This window comes from Pavona decussata, unplaced genomic scaffold, assembly GCF_977016875.1.
Source record: "Pavona decussata unplaced genomic scaffold, jaPavDecu1.1 SCAFFOLD_39, whole genome shotgun sequence".
Classification (NCBI taxonomy): Eukaryota; Metazoa; Cnidaria; class Anthozoa; order Scleractinia; family Agariciidae; genus Pavona; species Pavona decussata.
Genome location: NW_028145461.1, coordinates 1,150,140 through 1,172,296, shown reverse-complemented (window position 1 = coordinate 1,172,296; position 22,157 = coordinate 1,150,140). Strand labels below are relative to the sequence as shown.

The window sequence follows — 22,157 nt, the reverse complement described above, 5'->3', positions numbered from 1 at the left end:
GTAACAGGATACAGATAACAAATCTTTGAGCCAATAATGTAATTACAAGCTAGGAATACAGGATATTGATAACAGAGATTCTGGGTATCAGCATCCGTTTTGGGATAGTTTACAGTGATCTGTTATTAATTGGATACAGGATATTTCAGCCAAGCATTCATGTGATAAGGACAAGTAGACCCCCTTTCCCAGGCATGACCTTGCACTGTTCATATCTGAACAAAACTCAAAATAGCATTGATCCAAGTATTTCAAGTAACTCAACAGCTAACACAATAAATCCACGCAGGGTACTGACCGTATCCATTTTCCTTTATTTATTTATTTTTTTTTTTTATCTCAATAATAAAATACTCCCAGTTAAGTCATAGCTTAACAATAATAACTTCAAGGAGCATTTGTATAAGCGTTGTTTGAATGCTTTAAATATGTACAACTCTATGTTATTTTGCATGTTTCCTTCCTCTTTTGTTGCTATCTTAAATAATATTCTTCTGACCTCATTATATTACTCATAACTGCATGTCAGAATTTATCATCTTGGCATGTTCATTTGCTGTGTTTTTGTACGAGTCTTTCTGAAGTAATGCAGCTTTAAAATGTTTGTTCCTTGTGACAGGTCAGCATTAAGTTTTTTTGTTTGTTTGTTTGTTTTTAGACTTATATCCTGCTAAGTATGACAAGGGCCTTTCAGGAAATGGCCCTTAATCCTTCTAACCTGACCAACAAAACTCTTCCATTGTTGGTATATAACATGTAGTATGTGCGTGAAAATCAAATGGCTTTGTCAATATATATAATATATATAATATACCATATATATAATATATATATTATATATCCCTTCTTAGCAACCTTTCCACGGTTGTCTTAATTTCTATTTGATCTAAAATTATGGTCATTCCAGATCTGCCAATAAGAAGATTATTCTAACCATCAGTGTCCCAAGAAAATTTGGGTATAATTCATTTAAATATAACTTAACTACAAAATTAAAAATTTCTCCCCGTAATCTGCCCACATCATTTGAAACCAAAACTTAGAAATAGTCCAAAAAATTGCATTTGGTATGGTTTTGCTCACTATTTTATGTACAATGTATGGATACAAAAGCATTAACTAGAGAAGTCAGTGCAAACCCAATATGGTGACAAAATGACTTCACCACTGCAATTCACAGTTTAATCATTGCATGCTGTTTCCCTGGACAAAACTCTTGGTGCACAGGTTACCAACTCCAACCCTGAAATAATGCATTTTTCAGAATTATTCTTGAAACCGGTTTGTCATTTAAAAAATATACACCCCACCAACAATTTGTTGTTTCAAAACTCCCCCACAAAACCCAAATTTATGTAAATTTCATAACAAACTACCCCCAAATTTTTAAACTGTCTAGTAAACTGAAAAAAAAAACCAATATTTCTTTAAACAAGTTAACATACCTCTATGTGTGATCCTCTTCCCTTGAAATAGTGGATCACTTTTGTTTAAAGATTTTGAAAACAGTACTTAGACACCAATTACCATTTAGACTTTCACATTCAAACCCATGCTGACACAAAAAATAGTTTTCTTTCTAAACAGTTGCCAACTAAGCTTAAAATAATAATAGATATGAGTTAATTTGCATCCTACCAAAATAACTTCAAAAAACCCTTTGTCACCACATTGGATTTGCACTGAACCATAAAGAACAGGTTAGAAGTCAACTACACATTTTAATTCTACATAGTGAAGGCACGATATCTATGGCTGTGAAATGCTGGGGTAGCATGAGTTATCTCTCGTCCATTCTCATCAGTTCTAATGGGGTACCCTTCCATTTGCCGCACATCTGTAATTCTAAGAAATCCTGCTTGCCTTATTGCCTCAAGACCAATGTCCCTATAAAAACAATTAGACATGCAAATGAATGCTTGAATGTGCTGTAAATATTCATGCCCTTACAATAGAAGTACAATCAAAATATTGCTGAGTAATTTGACGTTTGCCGACGTTTTTAATATTAGCTCTGATTTCGTATACTTTTCAGATCTTTATTTCCTTAACACAACATTATATCAACTCAAAAAAAGTTCCTAGTGTTTGATGTTTTGGTGTTTTTGGTTAATTCTGGTATGAATAACTTGGCTGAAACTTTAGCATCACAATAAAGTTCAACATAAAAACTCCAGGATGCCCAAGGTTATTAAGAAGATTGAAATGAGTTTTATAAAAACAAACAATAACAATTAAGAAAAAAGAATGAGTATTGATCACAAAGTTGAACTTACGTGTCTTCAAAACCCCAACAATCTTTAGGATTCACCCCTAGTCGACTAGCAGCTGTGATGAAGGCGTCTGGTTTAGGTTTGTGTTCCTTGTAATCTTCGTTGCCCAGAACTACATCGAATAAGTGATCAATCCCAGCTAGCTTGAGGGCTGAAATTAGCAAACAAACACAAATCTCAACTTGAACCCTTCAAATATTTTCATGCAATGACCTGGTGACATTTATACCACGACGTATTTTAACTCCACTGTGTTTATCAAAGCTAATAACTTGAGTTCTTCAATCTATCATCTTATATTATTGCTTGATGTCTCTCTTTACATTCTGAAGAACATAAGTATTCTTAAAAAGGGTTTACGCTAACTAATTGAAAGTGTTTTAGACGTATAAATTCGTATCTTGCTGTTTGTGCGGTTTGAATAATTCATGTCAGAATGTTCGATCACTTTACGTTTCGCATGTAAAACATCAAATTTCCGTCAAATTTTGAGCAAAACTATCAAAGTAAAAGTACAATTTGGACTACATATAAGAAATATCTCAATATTCCCCATTCTTGGTGCAATTTTAAGACATTTTGTGCTGCGTGCGAGAGTACGTGCCACATCGTTAACAAGACCTAACACCACCTGGAAAACGGACCAATCATAACTCAGGATTGGCACACACCCCCAAACACTCCTCCGTAAAATTCCGCTAAAATTAACATGTCCGCGAAAAATGTATATGGTCGGTTTAAGCCCCAGAAAAGACATAACCTTCCGAGTTTAACGTACATCAAGCGAAGAGAAAGTTCCCTTCAATTATTTTCAATTTCGTTACCGGAATAAATGGAAAATTTCCGTTCGAATGTAAACACGAAAAAAACTATTGTATTCGCGTGGACTTTGAACTGATAATTCAGTAGAAGAAATTTCTCTTCGTGATGAGCAGTAGAACATGCTAGAAGCCATTCTTTCCTAAAAGTAACTTACCAAAGAACTTTATAATAATTATATAGCACATGTAAACGAGAACCACGATATATTATATACAAAACAACAATCCACGTTAGGGGTATGCTGGGGGCGTCGGCTGGGGCGCGAACAAACAATCCACCTGAAATATATTTTGACATCGATTTGTTGAAGAACATAACGAATCGCTGGTTGAAATAAAACTCCCAACGGTTGGAAACACAATCAATATCACATTCGGCGAAGTATATTATTAAAAGTTTGTCTGAATAAGTTTCAAGGCCTCTATTCTGCCCTCTATTAGCTGGTAATGATACAATATAAATGCAGTATTTGTTGTACCTTTCTGAACCTGGGCGCGCGAACTTCCCGAAGCTACAGCAGTTGGAATTCCCAGTTTATGAGCCTCCTGAGCGAATCGCACAACACACTGAATAGCTGTGACAGAGGTTAAGCCATCTAAGAAGTATTTTCTTTTCCTGTCATAAATAGCGAACGGATCAAGTAGGATTCCTTGCTGGTTGGCTAACACATGGATAATTTTTTTCCCTGGCACGCCAGCTAAAGTATAGAAGTCCGTTTTGCGAAAGACGAGGCCAGTTTCCGTACAGATTTTACACCATGCTTTCCAGTGGATCGGCATCGTATCTACAAGGGTCCCATCGCAGTCAAACACCAAGGCCTTAACTTCACCAGGTATTAAACGTGAATCAGGAATCATTTTCAATGAGTCGATATCAGTAATGAAGAGCTTAACCAAAGTGCTTCTTGTATTAAAGGCGTTCGGGCCCTCCTATTGACAGTGAAAACCGCTGAGATCTCTCTCAACCCCTCGTTAGGGCTCTAGATGGATGAGATCGGTGCAAATCTACACAAAAACAACGAGGGGTTAACCTTCCACCGTCGTCGGAAAACCACGAACTGGAGAGAGTAATTTTCCTTTTATCGCATCAACTAACATGTGCAAATATCATGACGTCACGGATTTTTTGTCCGATTGGCCAATCCGCTTGCGTTACTATTTTTATTGCAAAAAAAATTTTCCCTGTTGCCTTATTAGTTGCTATGACATGCAATGCAGTAAAAAGCCTACTTCAGCAAATGAACTTTGAAACCCTCAAAAAAAAAAAATTGCACCTAGCAATTCACACGAAGGTTCTCCTTGCTATAAACATGTTTCTGCACAGTTCCGTAGCGTTCAGTAAAAACAAACAGGAATCAAATGTGTAATTGAATACAATACCATCTTCACCCATTGTTCATCTACATTGCATAATGTCTTAAGCAATATAAATGAAACTCGCTTTCCCCTTGAACCTATATGTTATTTCACAAAAATAATTTTGCAATTACCGCTGTGTCAGCAGGTAATGAATCAGTATTTAATTCATGAGAAAAGTGCTGTCAAAGTTTAGTTCTAACTTTCGGTTTCAGTATGTTGTCATGATCTGCGGAAGTAGGCATTGTTTTATGCGAAGGTTACGTAGGTATTGGTGTTGTTGACGCGAGGCCACGGAATTGTCGCTACGAGCCTCGCGTGAGGCTTGAAACCCTCCAAGGACGCATAAAATACTTGAACATTTAGTAAGTGATTTTATATGGATGGAAAGCGTCGTCTGTAATTTCGTGTGCTAATGTTTGTTTAGTTTTTTTTATAATTTTCAAAAATTTGACGAATTTTGTACTTTGAACCTTGCATGCACTAATGTTCTTTAAATCACTGAACCATAATAAACAATCAATTGTTTCCCAAACAATGAAAGTCAAACCTTTAAGACTTTTAATTTGGAAGTGTTTCCCTACTTTATACATCGTGAGTGGCTCAGCGCTTTTTTTCAAGGCTCACAAATCTACCGTTTGCTTACTTTCATACCGATTGAATTTATTGCAGTTCAGTCCCTCCTTGAGAAAAATGTCTCATGAAACATACCGATAAGACAACGATACTATTGTTCATTATCGCTCTTAATGAAGGCAATACTGACTTCTTAACAACAAGGCCGGTATACCTTATGGATGGAACGTTTGAAAAACACGTTTCATCTCGGTCAATACTGTCTCTTTTCTCTAACGGATAATTACGGGAAAAGTTGAACGCTTTTTTAGCGCATATTCTTTTTTGCGTGACCTTGCGTGCCAAGGCCTGCGTGCGTCTAGAAATCCGGTGAAAATTTTTGACGTGCGTCATCAGGGGTTTTTTGTTATTATTATTATTATTATTATTATTATTATTATTATTATTATTATTATTATTATTATTATTATTATTATTATTATTATTATTATTATTATTATTATTATTATTATTATTATTATTATTATTCGAAAATGAAAATTCAAATTCGCTATCTCTTAAAATCGGGTATATTGAATAGCATTTTAGGTGATATAGCATGATCCCACGCATAAGATCCATTTGGCCATGGCTCAAGCAAAATCACGCTAGTTTCACCTCGACAAGCGAGGATTCTGGTATCTCTCGTCTTACTGCAGTTCCTTATCTGTGATAACAGATTAATTAGTATTAAATTCTCAAACTGTCTATCCCTTCATATCAGTGGCGCATCTAGGAACGTCCTTTAAAGCGCAATTACACAAAAATGGCTAGGACTGCTGAAACATTTTCACTTCAGGCACTCCTCTCCCTTTCAAGCGTCATCCAACCTCCAAGATTGAAGCTCTGGCAGTTGGCAGTATCGATCCTCAACTGTATTTCTTATCAGATTTGTCGTGTCTAGGAAATAAACCGCATTCTTGGATCTGTGCCATTATTGTGCCAAATGTATTCTCGCCTACGTGTTCTACTTTACGTTTAAAAAAAACCCTTTTTGTCCGGCACGCGCGTTGAGCCTGAGAAAGGTCAAGATTTTAAGAACGTGCAGGTGCAATATTAAATTTTATATATAGTTTACCTTCGTATTGAAAACAGTTGAGAATAATAAATGCGGATCCAGAGAAGGGGTAAAATGGAAATAGGGTTTAACCTCCTCTTCCCTGGAAAAAATGAGATTTAAAGCTCTGGGAATAGGGACTGGAGCAAAAGTTGGGCCGGAAGCTGGAATATTAGGAAAGTGGTTGGGATTAGGAAATGGGATTTTTACCCCTTCCCCCTCCCCCTCCCGTTCAGGACACTCATACCCGGATTTGCAAGTTGTCGTATGTTATCGGCAACAAAGCAGCTGTGTACTTGGTTTTGGAGTGATCGCCTCTACAAAATCAGTTTTACTCAACTGAAAAAAATAACAGCGCTTTAACTCAAACCGTCTGAGAGAGAATCGCGTCTGCTTTAAGGATGTTAGCCAATCGCAGAGTTAGCCTCAATACTTTTCCATAGATTTACCAACAGTTTGCATCCAGACCTGTCCAAAGAAACACGACACAGATCATTGTCAAGCACTTTATCATGAGCCTCTGGCTCGGGAGATTGTGCAAGCACTCCCCGTGTATTAACATTAAATAAATTACTTGGCTTGCTCAATCGAAAACTCTGGGGAAGGCAACAAAAGATTGCGAAAAAAACAATAGTTTTGAAAAAGTTTCTATATTTTAAAATCCAAACATTTTACCTCCTTTTAGATCAGATTCAAAATAGATTAATTGAAACATACTTTACTTTACTTCACTTTTACAGTGCACGAAGAGATCAGGCTTGAACCATCAACCTTCTGTGAAGAATTCAAAAATTCAATTCGTTCATTACACTGCAATCCACAGCTTATCATATTTTAACAAAGAAAACCAATCCTGTTTTGGTCGCAGGCATTTTCCCGCGCTTGAGACTTATGGTTGCATGCATTTGCTTCGAATTCTGATTGGTTCATTTTGCTGTTTATGTCACTCTGCGGTGGTGATTGGTTTACTTGGGTTTTTTTTTTTACTACACTCAATTGAAAACCCCTGTAACAGTCTAATCCGCTATACAAATTACTATGTGAATGCAGGAGCCCATTAGCCGGGCTCCTGGTGAGCCTCAACAATTTGGTGAGAAGACTTACTTGCAAGAAGCCTTCAGTTCTAATTTTCCCGAAAGACTAATGACACTGGGTGTCCTATGGGATAACTGGGCCCATCGTTTAGGCCAGCTATACAGTAGATTCTTTTTATGTGTACCTGGAAAAGGCCGCTCTTCTGAGTTATCCCAAATCTTCTGTGTCTTCTATGTTTATAATGCGTTTCTTGTCTTTGAATACTTCAGATTGTTGCTGATCTGATAAGCTTTCTTTCTGCCGTGAGGATGTTTTCATGCCTATAGTATAGTTTCATTGTCTATCATAATCTACTTCTTCGTTCATTCCTTAACCTTTTCGCCAATCGAGGAGCCCATTTTCTGCAAACAAGGCGGCGAGAAGGTACTCAATAAAGTCTCACAGGGTCGAGGACGTTGCGCTCAGTTTGGAGGTTCAACCCCCGTCTCAACCGTCGCCTTTCTCATTCAAACGCTTTACTGAACTGGTACTCCATTAATAAACATATTAAAGACGAAAAAAAGTTGCTTCCCTTTCTTTTACATATACAGCTATTTCAATTAACGTTGTCGGATCAAAGCTTAAAGTCATCTTCAAGGAGGCTGCCACCTCAGTCATCCATTTGATATCCTAACATCGTACATCTTCACTGGACAGGCGAGGCATAGCTGATTTTGATGAACTTAATTCAGTTCACAAAAAAATCCGCAGAATCTTGAGGTCTTGTCTTATAGCTTTATACTTTGATCCGACAACGTTAATTGAAATAGCAGTATTCAAAGATATGCCAAAGATAGAAGAATGCCTCCTATGTTATTTGATATATAGTGCACAACTATTCACACTTATCTTAAGTTTGCCTCCGCGTAATCCTACCAGAAATTTCTGCTCAGTTTTTTTGCTGCCTTTTTCTTGTATGTGTATTTATTTGCCACCCCTTCGGTTCACAGTCTAGTTTTGCGACCCTTCCGGCGAAATGCTAACTGATTTCTGAAATTTGCTAAACCCTTTCAATACTAGGATGGTAAAAAGGAACCCCTTTGGGGTGGTATCTCCTGGTATAGACCACTGTGTGGAGTAAACTCTGTGGTCCCCCGGGCTATTTTAGATGCAACCCTTAAAATCTTCCCCTATTAAGATTCAGACCACACGGATGGTTTGAGGAGTAGCCCCAATCCAGCAACCCTCAGTGGATCAGTCATTTTTTACCCTCGCTCCATGTTCTATGAGTCTGCTCTCAATGCACCAGGACGTAGACTGAAAACACCTGGCTTTCGGGCGTTTGTGTGTATTTTATCTGGAACGACTACCCCTGGCCTCAAGAGTGCAGAGGACGTCACCTTAACCGTGCGTATAAAACTTGTTCATTCTCACCTGTAGCCCGCATTTCAAGGTTGAGAATGTAGTTTTTTTTCCTGACTCGTACCCAGCCGTCTCTCAGTCTACTCACCCCTCCCGATCCCTTCGGTCACAGAGGCGACTGGGGACGAGTCAGGTATTTTTCAGTGAGTGCATGGCAAGGCAAACTCGGAAAAAGGAAATCCGAGTGCTCCTATCAGCAGCTACCAGGAGTCTTACGACCTTTCGATTACTAGTTCGGATGCTCTACCACTGAGCTAAAGGGGAGGTTGGTTGCTCCTTTGTGACTCAGCGCTGCTCGATCCCTTCAATCACCTTTCTCGGGCCTTTGCCAGCTTTCTGACGCCGGTCGCCACCTGTGCATAACTGCCATGTTTTCTTGAGAAACGCACGACAGGCCTCCAAAATCCATCCACGAGTCTCCTGCAGCTTAGTGGTAGAGCAAGTGAACTAGTGATCGGAAGGTCATAACGGTCGATAATTGTATACATATATTTTTTCAGTTTCAGTACTGTATCCAACTTTTTTGTTAATTTTTGTCTTTTTTACTACCGTAAGGATCAGTCTTGCCGTCCATAATTTATCATCTGAAGTATTTTACTGATCCAGCTCTGTAAAACATCCGGCATGTCTCAACGTTTTGTCGCTTTGGACTTGCCAAATTAGAATTCAGTAAATTCATGGCTGGGTTCGACTCACGCCTGGAAAACTCGGGCGGATTTTCTTCTTCTTCTTCTTCCTTTTTTTTTTCTCCCAGAATAGATGCCACTAAGTGAATAAAAATCTATAATATATTCTTATCTTTCGCGTCTACTATGTTTTCACTCGAGAGCGTAACTCCACTGTTAAAAAAAAAACATCAATATCAACCATCCAGTCATCTATGCACCGCCTAAGTGTGAGGAAAACATAGTCGTTTCGAGTATATAACCCTTCTTCAGTGTGGAGAAAACTGTTGAAATACGCTACCGGACACACGCACGCATATGAATAGTAGTACACATGCATTATAAGTTACAATTCAAATATACCTAAAAATTTATGTTAAGTCCATCTGGCTCATTTTACGCTGCTTGCGCTGGCGGTTTGTTTCATTGCAGCATAACTGCATATCCCTCACCCGGATACCTGAAATACTGTGACCCGTGGAGTTGACATGTTGGGCCACGGGGCACCCGGCAGTGTTGTTGCGGATATTACGTAAGTGTTCTCTAAAACAACTCCTGAGGCTCCGCCCGGTTTAACCAACGTAAAGAATAGTGGGGCATCGATTATAGGATATGCAGTACACAAGATTACTCGACTGGCAGGTGAAATGGCCACGGACAGAAAAAGAATAGTGAGGGCCTCGTGTCTCGGTGTCAGGGCTGATGTACTGGCAAGTATGGCAACGGGGGCGTTGACACGCACGCGATCAATACTGCTCAGTGGAGGAGTGGTCATAAGAGTGTAGAAGCATGTTTCTTAGGTTGAGGTCGCGTTTGTATGCCACGAAAGACAGTTGTGGGAAGATATCTCGCGTTTCCTGATCGGTTGACAGAATGTGGATGTTCCGAAGTAGAAACCGTTTGATTTGGGTGTTAAACGGGTGGTATGTGAGAACCAGAGGTACTCTATCAACGGTTCCGTCATTCTGCTCAGACGAGCGTATGGCATCAGGACGGTTAATAGTTGCTACCCTCCGTAGATCGTTTTCAAGGGAAGTACAAGGATAACCACGTGGTGAGAAGAATCTAAGCATCTTCCTAGATCTCATGTGGAAGTCACCATCCTTGGAGCAGAGTCGACGCAGGCGGAGAAACGGGCGTTTAGAATCATTAGCACGTATGCAGTGACCAGGATGGCAAGAAGAGAAGAGAAATGGAGGTAGTTGTGAGTATCTGTTTCCTTGTAGTAGACGGAGGTTTGAATCTTATCATCAGACATGTGTAGGTTAATGCCCAAAAACGGTAGTTCTGTTTCGGTGATAGTGGATGTAAATTGTAGTGCTGGATGGAAGTTTGAAATGAAGTCAATAAAAGCTTCGAGTTCCTCCCTTTTACATGACGCTGCTCCAACAATGTTGTCTATGTATCTCTTGTGTAACTGTGGTGTCAGGCCTGTGTATTGTCACGGATTTGCTTTTCCACATAACCAACGAATAAGTAGGCATAGTTTGGCCCCATTTTGCTTCCCAAGTGCAACCCCACCAATTTGATGATAGTATTCGTTGTTAAAGGAGAAGGAGTTCAAGGTGAGTATCAGTTCAGCGAGTCTTGTAAGCGTACACGTGGAGGGTTCTTTGATGTCGCGCTCATCCAAGATATAGGTCAATGCTTGCAGTCCACAGTCGTTAGTAATAACTTTGTACAGGGGCTGAACGTCCATGGTGAACAGAAAGCGATGTCCAGGATCAGTAGTATAAAATCTAAAAGAGTCAAATAGATGAAGTGCATGGTTGGTGTCCTTAGCATAGTTGGAAAGAGTTGTGACAGAAGGAGCCAGGACTTCACTGATCCAGAAAGGCTGAAATATTTTCTGTAGGGTAACTGCAGGCAGAAACTATGGGTCGACCAGGGTCAGGTTGGGCCGGTAGGAGATAAAAACGAGAAGTGCGAGGTGTATGTTTGGCTGAAGGTGGCAAAGCGATGGTACCACGTGCGATACTGTTTTGAAGTTTTTTGAACCAGGCAGGCAGATGACATAGACTTACCTGGCAAAGAGTAAGTAGTACCCTCATCAATCTTAAACATAACTTTGTTATTCATTTTTAGGGTTAAGATTTGTCATGAAGTGTGATGCCATAGCCATTAAAAAAGGTTCTTAACTATCATGAGAAAACTGATGGTTTTACTTTTAGTGAAAAGTGCTAGTGGTTCTGGACCCTTCTATACTTAATTCTCACTTCCCAGGTAATAATATTGGAAACCACTCTTAAGCGGCAATCACGGCAAGTTACATTTCATGGGGAAGGAAACAGACAGTTTCTCATTTCACACCAAAACGATATGACATACCATGGCAAATGAAAATATCTAGTAACTCCCCCCTCACACCCATCTTATAATAGTTATGAATGTACAGTCGAACCTGTATATAACGGCCACCCTCGGGACTTGAGTAACTGGCCGCTTAATACAGGATCACTAAAAATACTCACTGGGCGTGGTCTAATGTCAATTTTAATGGCATATCATACAAAAACACTTCATGCAAGGAAACAATAGGACAATCAACACTCTTTCAAGTGATCAATACTTTAAACAAAGTTCAGTGCCATGTAACATTGTGTAAAAGTACTATACAATAAATTGTCCTCTACTCTCCTACGGTATACAGTGCTCTATTTCTATGACTTACAGTTCACAACAAAATATCTCATTCCGTCATTTCATAGTTGTTACGCTCAATGGTCAATGTCACATGGCTGAAGAACAAGTTAATTAAAGAGGAATGTGTTGCTAAAGAGTGAAGCATATTCAAAACAAACCCTTTTTTAGCGTTTGTGATATGGTACTGTGCTTCAGCACATTGCGGATATCTGAAAAGCGTTAACTATATTAAACGGCCGAGTATCAGCTTACGGTAGCTTTGTACATGTTATTTCTATATAGTGATGCTGGATCGCATTTTAAACACAATAAGATACCGCATAAAATAACATGGCTTAGTTTCCATTCAAGGGTGGCCGCTTAATACAGGTAAAAATAACAAAGAAAGACAAACATAGGACTGCTACAGGGTGGCCGCGGCCGCTTAATAGAGGTGGCCGCCTAATACAGGTAACAAATACAGTGTTTGTATGAGCAAACAATCGGGACTTTAAAAACTGGCCGCTTAATAGAGGGTGGCCGCTTAATACAGGGCCGTTATATACAGGTTCGACTGTAGTTTAATGGCTTTGCTCCCAAGAGTCTCCTGTAGGTCAGTGATAGAGCATCCACACTACTCTGAAAGGGATCATATCAAATACATCAAATGTCCTGAGTAGTAGGTTATGAGTGGAATTAGCCGGGTTAGTGTCGAGGTAAGGTCGAGGTGTCGAGGTAAATCATTGATATGCATAAGTGTCGAGGTAATGACGTCACCTATTGTTATAACCTAGGGAAAAAATGCGTTCCTGCATACTAATAACTGTCTTCCTCCATACTAATTAAGTGTCTTCCTGCATAATATTAAGTGTCGAGGTTTACTAATGAGCGTCACTCTAATACAAAGGAAACAATAGACATGCCCAGACTTGCCCGCTCTATTCCCACCCTGATTGGATAGTCAAGACTCTATTGTTAGAGTTAATAAAAACAGCGCAAAATTTGAAAGCGTTATCATTCAACTAGAGTAAAGATTATTTTATCGCTGCTATATTTCGCAAGGATGGTTCCAAACGTTCAAGTCGAATCGACCCCTAAACCTCTTCTGACAGTAGACGAAGTGGAACAAATCCAAATGCAGAAGATAGCAAGTCTTGTTGGTCATGTGTTCCAGCTCACTTACGCTGCGTTGTTTGACGCACTTATCCAAGAAGAACACTGCACGAAAAATTGGATTTGCTCTTTTTTTGATCCGTGTCAAAGATGAGGTCAAATATAATAACATTTTTGAGAACACATTTGATGCGCCCCTGGATGCGCATCAAATATGTGACGCCTTTGCATATACCTTTGACTCGAATCAAAAGTGAGTTCAAATGTATTAACAACTTTAACCCTACCTTTGACGCGCGTCAAATTTAAATCAAACAACTTTGACTCTGCCTATGACGCGCATCAAAGGTGAATCAAATATATGATATCTTTGATTCGAAACAAATTTGACTCCACCGTGAATCAAATGCGGCCTTTGTCACCTGTGATTCGAATCAAAGGTAATCAAAGGCGGCCTTTGACAGTCTTTGACCACACATTTGATGTGCGCAAAGGCGTTTTTTCGTGCAGTGGAAAAACTAAATCGCTGTAACGGTTGCGCTATTCACCACCCAAGTCAAAGACAGCACTCCTGCCTGATGATTGATAGCGAAGATGCTTGGTTTTATTTCCGAGATGATGTGGTCGAAAACATTGATCTGAATCTCGTCCTAAAAACCGCCGAGAGTGTATGCAGTGCGCTTGGCTTTAAGCTGGGAAATTCGTGGGAAACATACGTGACCGAGCTGCCAAAGTTCCCTTGGACCAGCATTTATCAGGATCTTACTTCGTTGGAACTCGAAGGATTCAGTGAAATCGTTCAACCGAAACAGCTGCAAGATCGCATTCTGTATGCCATTTACTACGGTCCCAGTGGATTGAAATGGAAAGATTGCGGTGGTATGGAAATGGACAGCCAAGTTGAAGCACAATGCCCTGAAACCATTGTCAGAAAACAAGAAGAGCCACAACAAGTCGCTATTGCTCCAAAAGGCGAACCCCTTTCAAATACGCTCTCAGCGAATTTACGACCAAAACTGCAAAGACAAAACGGGGTTATCGAGCAGTGATGAGGAAACCAGATGCGTTTATTTGATTTGTGATACTCATGCTGACAGTTTTCTTGAAAAACAATTTGATTGTATATCAGTGTTAAGTTCATTTTCTGAGTCCTAATAAATCGTTGATGCGCCTAAACCTATCTATGTGTGGCTTTTTTTCCTCCTATCTATCTCGAGGAAATGAAAAAAAAACTATTAAGTCTCAGCGTTTCACGCACCGTTAGTCAGTTAATTATGCGGGTTCACGAACCTAAAGTTGCATAAAAATTAGTTCAGATCTGCTGGAAAAACCCCAAGGGAGTATCTTGACGCATTAGTTTATAATCAATTTCATATAACTTAACAAGGATCAATGGAAACACGCGACTTATAATTGTTAGCAATAGAACCAGACAAGAGATACCGTTTTAAAAACTTTATTAAAAAACAATGACAAAAAGAGTCAAATACACAGCGATTTGAAAGGAAAAGGAATGAAAATGAATCATTTGACTAACTATATCAAATCCGTTTTTTGTTTTTCGTTTTATTTCGAGGAATAATAAATATTCCTTCCGTGTCTACACAATTTTCCTATCGCCTCTAAGCCAAGAGTTCCACTTTCTTTGTTTCTTGCGGTTTGCCTTGTTCTTTGTAGTCGGTCTTTTAGTTTTTGCTTTAAAAGAGGCCTCATTTCTCCGCTGTCTTGACAGTTCGTACACCGTTTCTTGTGTCTGTACTGGATTGTGATAGTGATTTTTTCCGGAATTATCCGCTTCACTTTCGTAAACTACTACTTTAACTTTAGGTAGCAGTTTCGCTTCTTGTAAATACTGTCTTCGCTGTGTGTGCTCTAACTGATGAACATCCGTGAGATGGTTAGCTAATCTGACAAGGTATTTAGCCCCGCACGATGGAATCGGACAGTTTCTGCAAACTCTCTTGTAAACCATGTTGACAGTTTGGTGACTGAACACAAGTGACATCTTTTTCGCAAATAGTCAGGTTATATAGAGTGTCAGAAGGGCCAAACACAGACCAGAAAGGCCATAACCAGGCCTGAAAGGCCAAAACAACGCCAAAAGGGACAAAAGGAGACAAACGGGCCATTTGTAGCTATATGTTTTTATTATTATTATTATTATTATTATTATTATTATTATTATTATTATTATTATTATTTTTCTCAGACACACGCGTGGGTGTCGCGCGTCGCTAGTTTCGCAACAGCTCTCAACTTTGGAATCATCATCTTTATTTAAAAGTGTCATCACAAATAACAGTGTTTAATTAAAAAGTTTTGATCTTGCTTTAGTAATTTGTATTTCAAATTTCAGATTTTTTTAAATTTTTGTACAAGTTTACCGATTATTGTTATTATTTTCAAGTCATCAATCAACACACTTAAAGTTGGTTGTTTACAGTTTTATTGAAATGCAACAATACAAAGATCCAGGAAATAAAAAAAAATCCATAACAGTCATAGTAGGTTTTGTGGAATGGGCTACTTTTCGTACAATCGATTGAGTAAGAATTTTCGCTTATCGATAGCAAGTTCCGTCGATTCCAACCAATCAAATCCTTCTGTGTCTTTAAGCTCTTTTTGAGTTTCCATCACTTTTTTGAAGGTGGGATCTTTTTTCATTGCACGCATCCATTGTAGATTCTCTAAGAGCACTTTTCTCAGCTCTTTTCTGTAAACAGGAACGAGAGCGTTTACGGCTTTACTACGAGCCACATCTTCTGAATCCCCGTTTTCTTGGTATTGATTGATCAAAGCGTTAAGCTGGGTCTTGTGGCGGTTCTCGGCTTCATCAAGAATGCGTGACCACGGCTCTAAGTTTTCTGTTTCTTCTTCTTGGGAAGACTCCGTTCCTTGACTAGAAACTTCGCTTTCTTGGGAGAAATCGCTTTCTTGGGAGAAATCGCTTTCTTCATTGTCTTCATCATTTCCAGCACCTTGTTGCAGGTATAAGGTATAGTTTGTGCTCGTCATCTTTGGTTTGAACCGCACGCCTTCTGACAGGAAACTAAACTTCAGAAAGTAACGCGTCTCTTTTATAAAAAATTGATGAAGGCGGGGTTACTAAGTGTTCTCCTTCATAATTAAAAGAAGACCAGATAGGCCATAACCAGGCCAAACACAGGCCTGAAAGGTCATAACCAGGCCTGAAAGGCCAAAACCACGCCAAAAGGGACAAAAAGAGACAAACGGGCCATTTCTAGTCATGTGTCTTTATTTTCTCAGACACACGCGTGGATGTCGCGCGTCGCTAAGTTTTAATTGTCTTATAAGCTCTCTGTGATAATTCCCTTGTTCCGTTCATGGTTTTGAAACAGGTCGCTAATAGTTTCCGATATTCTATTTCAATATCACCATTCTACACTTTTTCGAGGGTGTTTGCGGTTCCAACAGTAAACTTGCTAGCCATGTTGTTAAGGAACTGACGGTCTGAGAATCGAAGTCGATGAAGATTTCGCATAAAATAGATTGCGTGTAGCCGGTTCGGGTATTGTTATCGACACTGACTCTGGGACTACAAAGTTGGATATGACTTATTGTTTCTCAAACAAAAGACACACGAGATAATTCACATGCAAATTTTAGAGCTCGAGTCAAACATTTGTTAAACATAATTAGTGACTAACGCGGTGTAAAGATGAATAAAACTTTATTTCAATCAAAACCTTTAAAAATCTTTCAAAGGATCTCAAGACAGCTCTATGTCCACACAGACGGTAATGCAATATATTTAATTAGAACAAACAGGAAGATCTTGGTTCCTTATATTGTTAAGCATAGCAATACATTTTGATCTGCGTAAATCTCTTGCAAAAGCTCTAGAATAAGAAGATAACTGTTTATCTCTTTCTATCTCTTCATGTTCTTCGGGGCTGATGACATAACCTTCAAAAGGTACGTGTTTGCCTTCAATATGTCTTTCATATAAAACCTTCAACACTCGGAAACTTTCGGGATGATGGCCGTCATCACTTGCGTACTTGAAATACGCCTGACGCAGCAAATCGTCTTTATCTAAACAAAGTGAAGGATCTGGGTCGTCTCGAGAGTCTTCTTTCATTTTTTGGACATAAAACTTGTAAGATTCCCATACTTCGTCCATCCATTTTCTGTATCTAAGACCGTGAAATATTTTAGGACTTCCTAGACTGTTGAATCCGTTGTCACACATTAAAAATCCTTCGTCATATTTGCGTGCATGGCGCTGGCGCTGAATAAGTCCTTTCTGTTTAACCTCTTGGCGATGATTTTCAAACATCTCCTTTATCTCTCTATAAGGATGAAATCTCGTGAACCGTGGCTGAGGTGAATATGAGAGCCGCTCCTTGATAGCATGCGATATTGGTTGGTCTATCCACATGAAAAAGTTACACTCTTTTTTGTGGCACGTCAGAAACATGCGATCCTGGCTCCACGGTTGTTTACTTTTTCTCAATGCTAGCTTGTTAGAACAATCACAGACCAACTGAGCTGCATACCTTTTCACATCAGAGTGTGTATGATGTGCGATACGCTCTATGTACTCTTTCCATTCTGAAGCAGGGGCAAACATAAAGCACATTTTCTCGGGACAGTAAACATAGCTAAATCCTTGCGCTTTTTCTACCAATTCTAACGTTGAGCGGGGATGAAACGGGCAGAACTGACCGGGTAAGGAACTCGCTTTATCTTTTGTCGACAGAGGTTTAGGGGTCGATTCGACTTGAACGTTTGGAACCATCCTTGCGAAATATAGCAGCGATAAAATAATCTTTACTCTAGTTGAATGATAACGCTTTCAAATTTTGCGCTGTTTTTATTAACTCTAACAATAGAGTCTTGACTATCCAATCAGGGTGGGTATAGAGCGGGCAAGCGTGGGCATGTCTATTGTTCCCTTTGTGCAAGAGTGACGCTCATTAGTAAACCTCGACACTTAATATTATGCAGGAAGACACTTAATTAGTATGCAGGAAGGCATTTTTTTTCTAGGTTATAACAATAGGTGACGTCATTACCTCGACACTTATGCATATCAATGATTTACCTCGACACCTCGACCTTACCTCGACACTAACCCGGCTAATTCCACTCATAACCTACTACTGTCCTGTCAGGAGAATTCAGATTTTTTCCAATTATGCCTGTGTCGTTGACGGTTAAATTACATATTTTTCATTTTTTTTAATATTAACTTCTTCAAATCTCTCCGCTTTGTTATTCAATCACCAGGTTTGAAACCTGCTGGATACCATCACAGTTTGTCTTCCATTGGATATAGCCTCTTATGCAGACGTTCTTTCGCTCTTCAGGTGACGCACTCCTCCGGGGTGTGTCGCGTGACGAGACTGAGAACGTCTGCGTATGCAGGATGTTTGTCCCATGAACTTACTTTAATGGCCTTAGCTCTCATGAGTCTCCTGTAGCTCAGTGGCAGTGCATAAACACTGGTAAAGAAATTTTTTTGGGAGAGTGTGGATTGTTGTTTCCAAGATAGATTGGAAGCTAATTCAAAATATTAACTTCTGTGTATTTTCTATAGCAAAGAAAAACGCAAGAAAGAGGCTCCTGTGAGCCAACTCGTGAATGCAGATGACACATCAGTATTTAAAATTAAGACGGCTACGGACATCACCTTGGAAGCTAAAAGAAATTATATCTTTGCCGGATCATGTAACAAAAAATAACCACTCTAGTACTATAAAAATTGAAGAACTGCAAAAGCCGCGAACGAAGATCCTGCTTGCTTTTACGTTGGATCTCACAGGAGATCTAATCAGCCAAACTTAAAAAATAGACGATGAGAAGTCCAAAGACTACTGCAAGGCTGAAACAACGTAATATATTTCAAAACAATATTTCAGCTGGCCAAACCAGCCTTCTTCAGGTTAAGATGTTAAATTTTGCATTATTTGAATGAGGGAGTTCTGTGCAAGAGCAGTAAACAGCAACAAAGTGACCGATTTTTGGATCGCCATCAGACTTTGTCAGTGTAAGTACAGATGCAACTGCAATTCCCTTTTAGCTTTTAATTCCCAAATCGATCTCTATTTAATTACTGTGTAACTTTTTTTGTTTCAGCAAAGGCATTTTTGTGAACAAGTTAGTCCAAAATTGAGTTGGTATGAAAGTAATTTAACAACTTTCAATTACCCCTCAAAATGCTGGAATTTGCATTACAGAGGACCTACCTTAAATTCGAAAACAGACCCCTCTAAAAGGTTTCTGCCTTTGACAGTCATTCGTCCACCCCCCTCCCTCTCTATCTTTCTGTCTTGTACAAAGCCTGGATCCGCCACAGAACTTAGGGAGCTGGGAGCTTAAGCAGCGACGACGGCAACGGCAACGAAAACGTCACCTGAAAATATTAACTCTATTTAATTTGTGCTACTTCGCGATTTTTTTCAACTCGCTCGACTTCTGCAGAAACGGCGAACTATCCAGGAACCAACTTGATAGGAGTGGCGTTCAAGTTAAGAAAGAAAATGAAATTAAAATTCACCGTCGTGTGCTCACGTTCTCCACAAAACCTTGAAAGTAGTCATTTCACGTTGTTGCTTTGCAGAGGACAGCAGAGAAATGTACCAAAATGTAAAACGCATGTGTAGAGCGATTGTTTTTCCTCATTAAATCTGTTGTTTTGCGGAGTTGTCGTTGTCGTCGCCTTCGTCGTTGCTTAAACTTCCCATTACTAGTGTTTAGTAGTGTAAAACCATATCTAAAGCAATGGGCTGATTAGGGATCCGAGCTTAATATATGGCTATGTTGTACAGAGAAGATCAGTAATTCATGACTTGTTCTTTCTCTCCCTTCTAGTTGATCCCAATGGGATCTTGAACTCATCATCATTTATTTTTATGTTTGTCTGTGCTCTGAGAAAAGGTTAAAATTAAAATCTCACTCTTTAGCTGAATGTACACTAAGATAGATAGATAGATAGATAGATAGATAGATAGATAGATAGATAGATAGATAGATAGATAGATAGATAGATAGATAGATAGATAGATAGATAGATAGATAGCAGTTTATTGTGAAAATACGCTTAGCTTTTGTGAGACCAGCAAGCTAGGCTCACCAGCTAGTTTACAGGTATTTCACACTAAAAGATTAAAATAACTAATACAAATTAAAAAACATCAAATGGCATACTAGGTAAAATTTAAATTTCTAATACAAATTAATCATCATACGTAAAACAAAAATTTACAATAAAGAAATAAATGGATATAAAAAACTACAATAATTCGTATTGTGTGAAAAGCTCACTCGATCATAGTAGACACTAAGACACTAGAAAATAGCCCGTGTTTACATAGTTTACACACGAGAGGAAAATCTGGAACAATTCGAAAGTTTATACGAAACAGAACCGTAGGTAAGGGTTTGCATCAGTTGCATACTTAAAGTCCTTACCCAAACTTATTCACCTAGCGGTGATTTAACGAAAACACCACAGAATCGTTGCCGAAAGAGGGGACAGCAGCGGGATTTAACATGAAAGACTGAAGCACTTTTTAAAATGAGAATTCGTCATTTCCGTGGAGGACCATTCCCCCACCCTTGCAGGATTTGCCTCTTTTGTTATGCCTTCCCGTGGTTAAAGTCTGCCTTCCATCCGCGTGATGGCATGGGCTATTTACAGAACTGGTTAATCCCGCGGGTGGGGCAATTTAAGTGTTTTTTTTTTTAACACCAGTTAAATGCTTATCCCCCTCTAAGTCCAGGGGGTCGGGGAGGGTGTGGAGTTAATTGACTGATGCATCAATACTTTTATATGGGAATATTTGTAAAAACACTAAGGGTAACGAATGGAAGTGACGGCGACTTTTGCGTTGAGAAGAGAAAGAAAATTAAAACGACAGCCAAATTTACAGTCGCTAGTTGTACGACATCGGTCCTGAGAACGATGTGACACGGCTCCCCCTCTTTGCTATCCCCCTCTTTTCTATAATGCGTCCTGCAGCTGCGATGTCTCCGTAAATATCCTCAGGCAACCGGACAACAGAATCCAAGAAATAAACAGCAACAACGACTTGGTCGATTTTCTCTGGGGTCAGCGTGGGGTTTGTTGATTCTCTTACAACAAAGCTGGCGAAGAGCGGCCAAGGAGTCGGCCATTTTTGGATTTAGACACTGTTCTCCAGTCTTCCTCGGTTAAGTCACACGAAAGTTGTTGCCAGGGCCCAGTTGCTCGAAGCATGGTTAGCGCTAACCCGGGTTAAATGCCATGACAACCTATAGGTTTTAATACCTATTAACCAATGGTTAGCGCTAACCATGCTTCGAGCAACTGGGCCCAGATCGCTGAATTTTAGAGGCACCATTTGTGAAGAAAGAGGCGCCACTTACAAAATAGAGGTCATATTTACAAAGATAGAGGACCATAGAGGCACCATTTACAAAATTAGAGGCACCATGGCTATTCATGAAAACAGAGGCACCATAAACAAAAACAGAGGCACCATTTACTCGATAAAGGGGTTGATAAATGAACACGTTCAGCGTTAGCCAGTACTGTCCGAGTGAATCGGGTGAAATAAACATGAGAGTGCGCCATTGTGAGGCAGCGGTTTTCTTTTATAGTCTAGTTACCAGTCTTGGCCGCGTTTGACCGGCTGAAACCGGTTCTGTTGAATTGATGCCAGCCTATTTTCCAACCTGTTCCTGCCTGCCAACCTCTCCTTTATCTGACGTCATTCAAACTTTGTTTGCACTGTTACCATCTATATATAAATATATTTTACGCCCGAATTCGCACGGCTTAGCTCCCGAGCGATTCATGTACGGCCAAAGGAACAAAGCACTTAATGTCTGGTCCATCGGGAAACTAGTTAGATTTGTTTTGTGAGCCCTGGGCTCTCGGGAAAACTAACTGTTTCCCTCGGGACCAGACATTTTAATGTAAATTATTTAGTGTAGAATTTGCATCAAATCTAACTCCAGGACAAACGATTGATTTGAGAGTTAATTTTCGTTTCCCAAGTTACCATACTCCCACCAGCATCGTAGCTCCACTGTTAACTATTGAAACCACTTTGTTGTCGTGACGATGAACTCCCAGATGAACATTTATCAAGTTATTTCCATCTTAGTAGCACTGTGTTGTTTCCAAGCACTCTTTATCTACCAATTCTCATGCCCTTCGAGCGGCGTTGTTCCCGCAATGAAAGTTCGT

General features: G+C 39.4%; 1 protein-coding gene across 2 annotated transcripts; it reads right to left on the bottom strand.

Moving 5' to 3' along the window:
• Positions 1-294: 294 nt before the first annotated feature.
• LOC146483376 (uncharacterized) lies at positions 295-4,169 on the bottom strand. 2 transcript variants are annotated; one of them, XR_014863887.1, is made up of 4 exons: positions 3,574-4,169; positions 2,277-2,424; positions 1,442-1,887; positions 295-1,395 (listed from the first exon to the last, which is right to left on the bottom strand). XR_014863887.1 is itself a non-coding variant. In XM_085106123.1 (3 exons), exons 1-3 carry the CDS (start codon positions 3,950-3,952, stop codon positions 1,728-1,730), a joined length of 687 nt encoding a protein of 228 aa, XP_084962249.1. In that variant the 5' UTR covers positions 3,953-4,169; the 3' UTR covers positions 295-1,727. The 2 variants fall into 2 exon arrangements, 1 of the variants encoding a protein (XP_084962249.1); XM_085106123.1 differs by having other exon boundaries at positions 295-1,887.
• Positions 4,170-22,157: the final 17,988 nt, after the last annotated feature.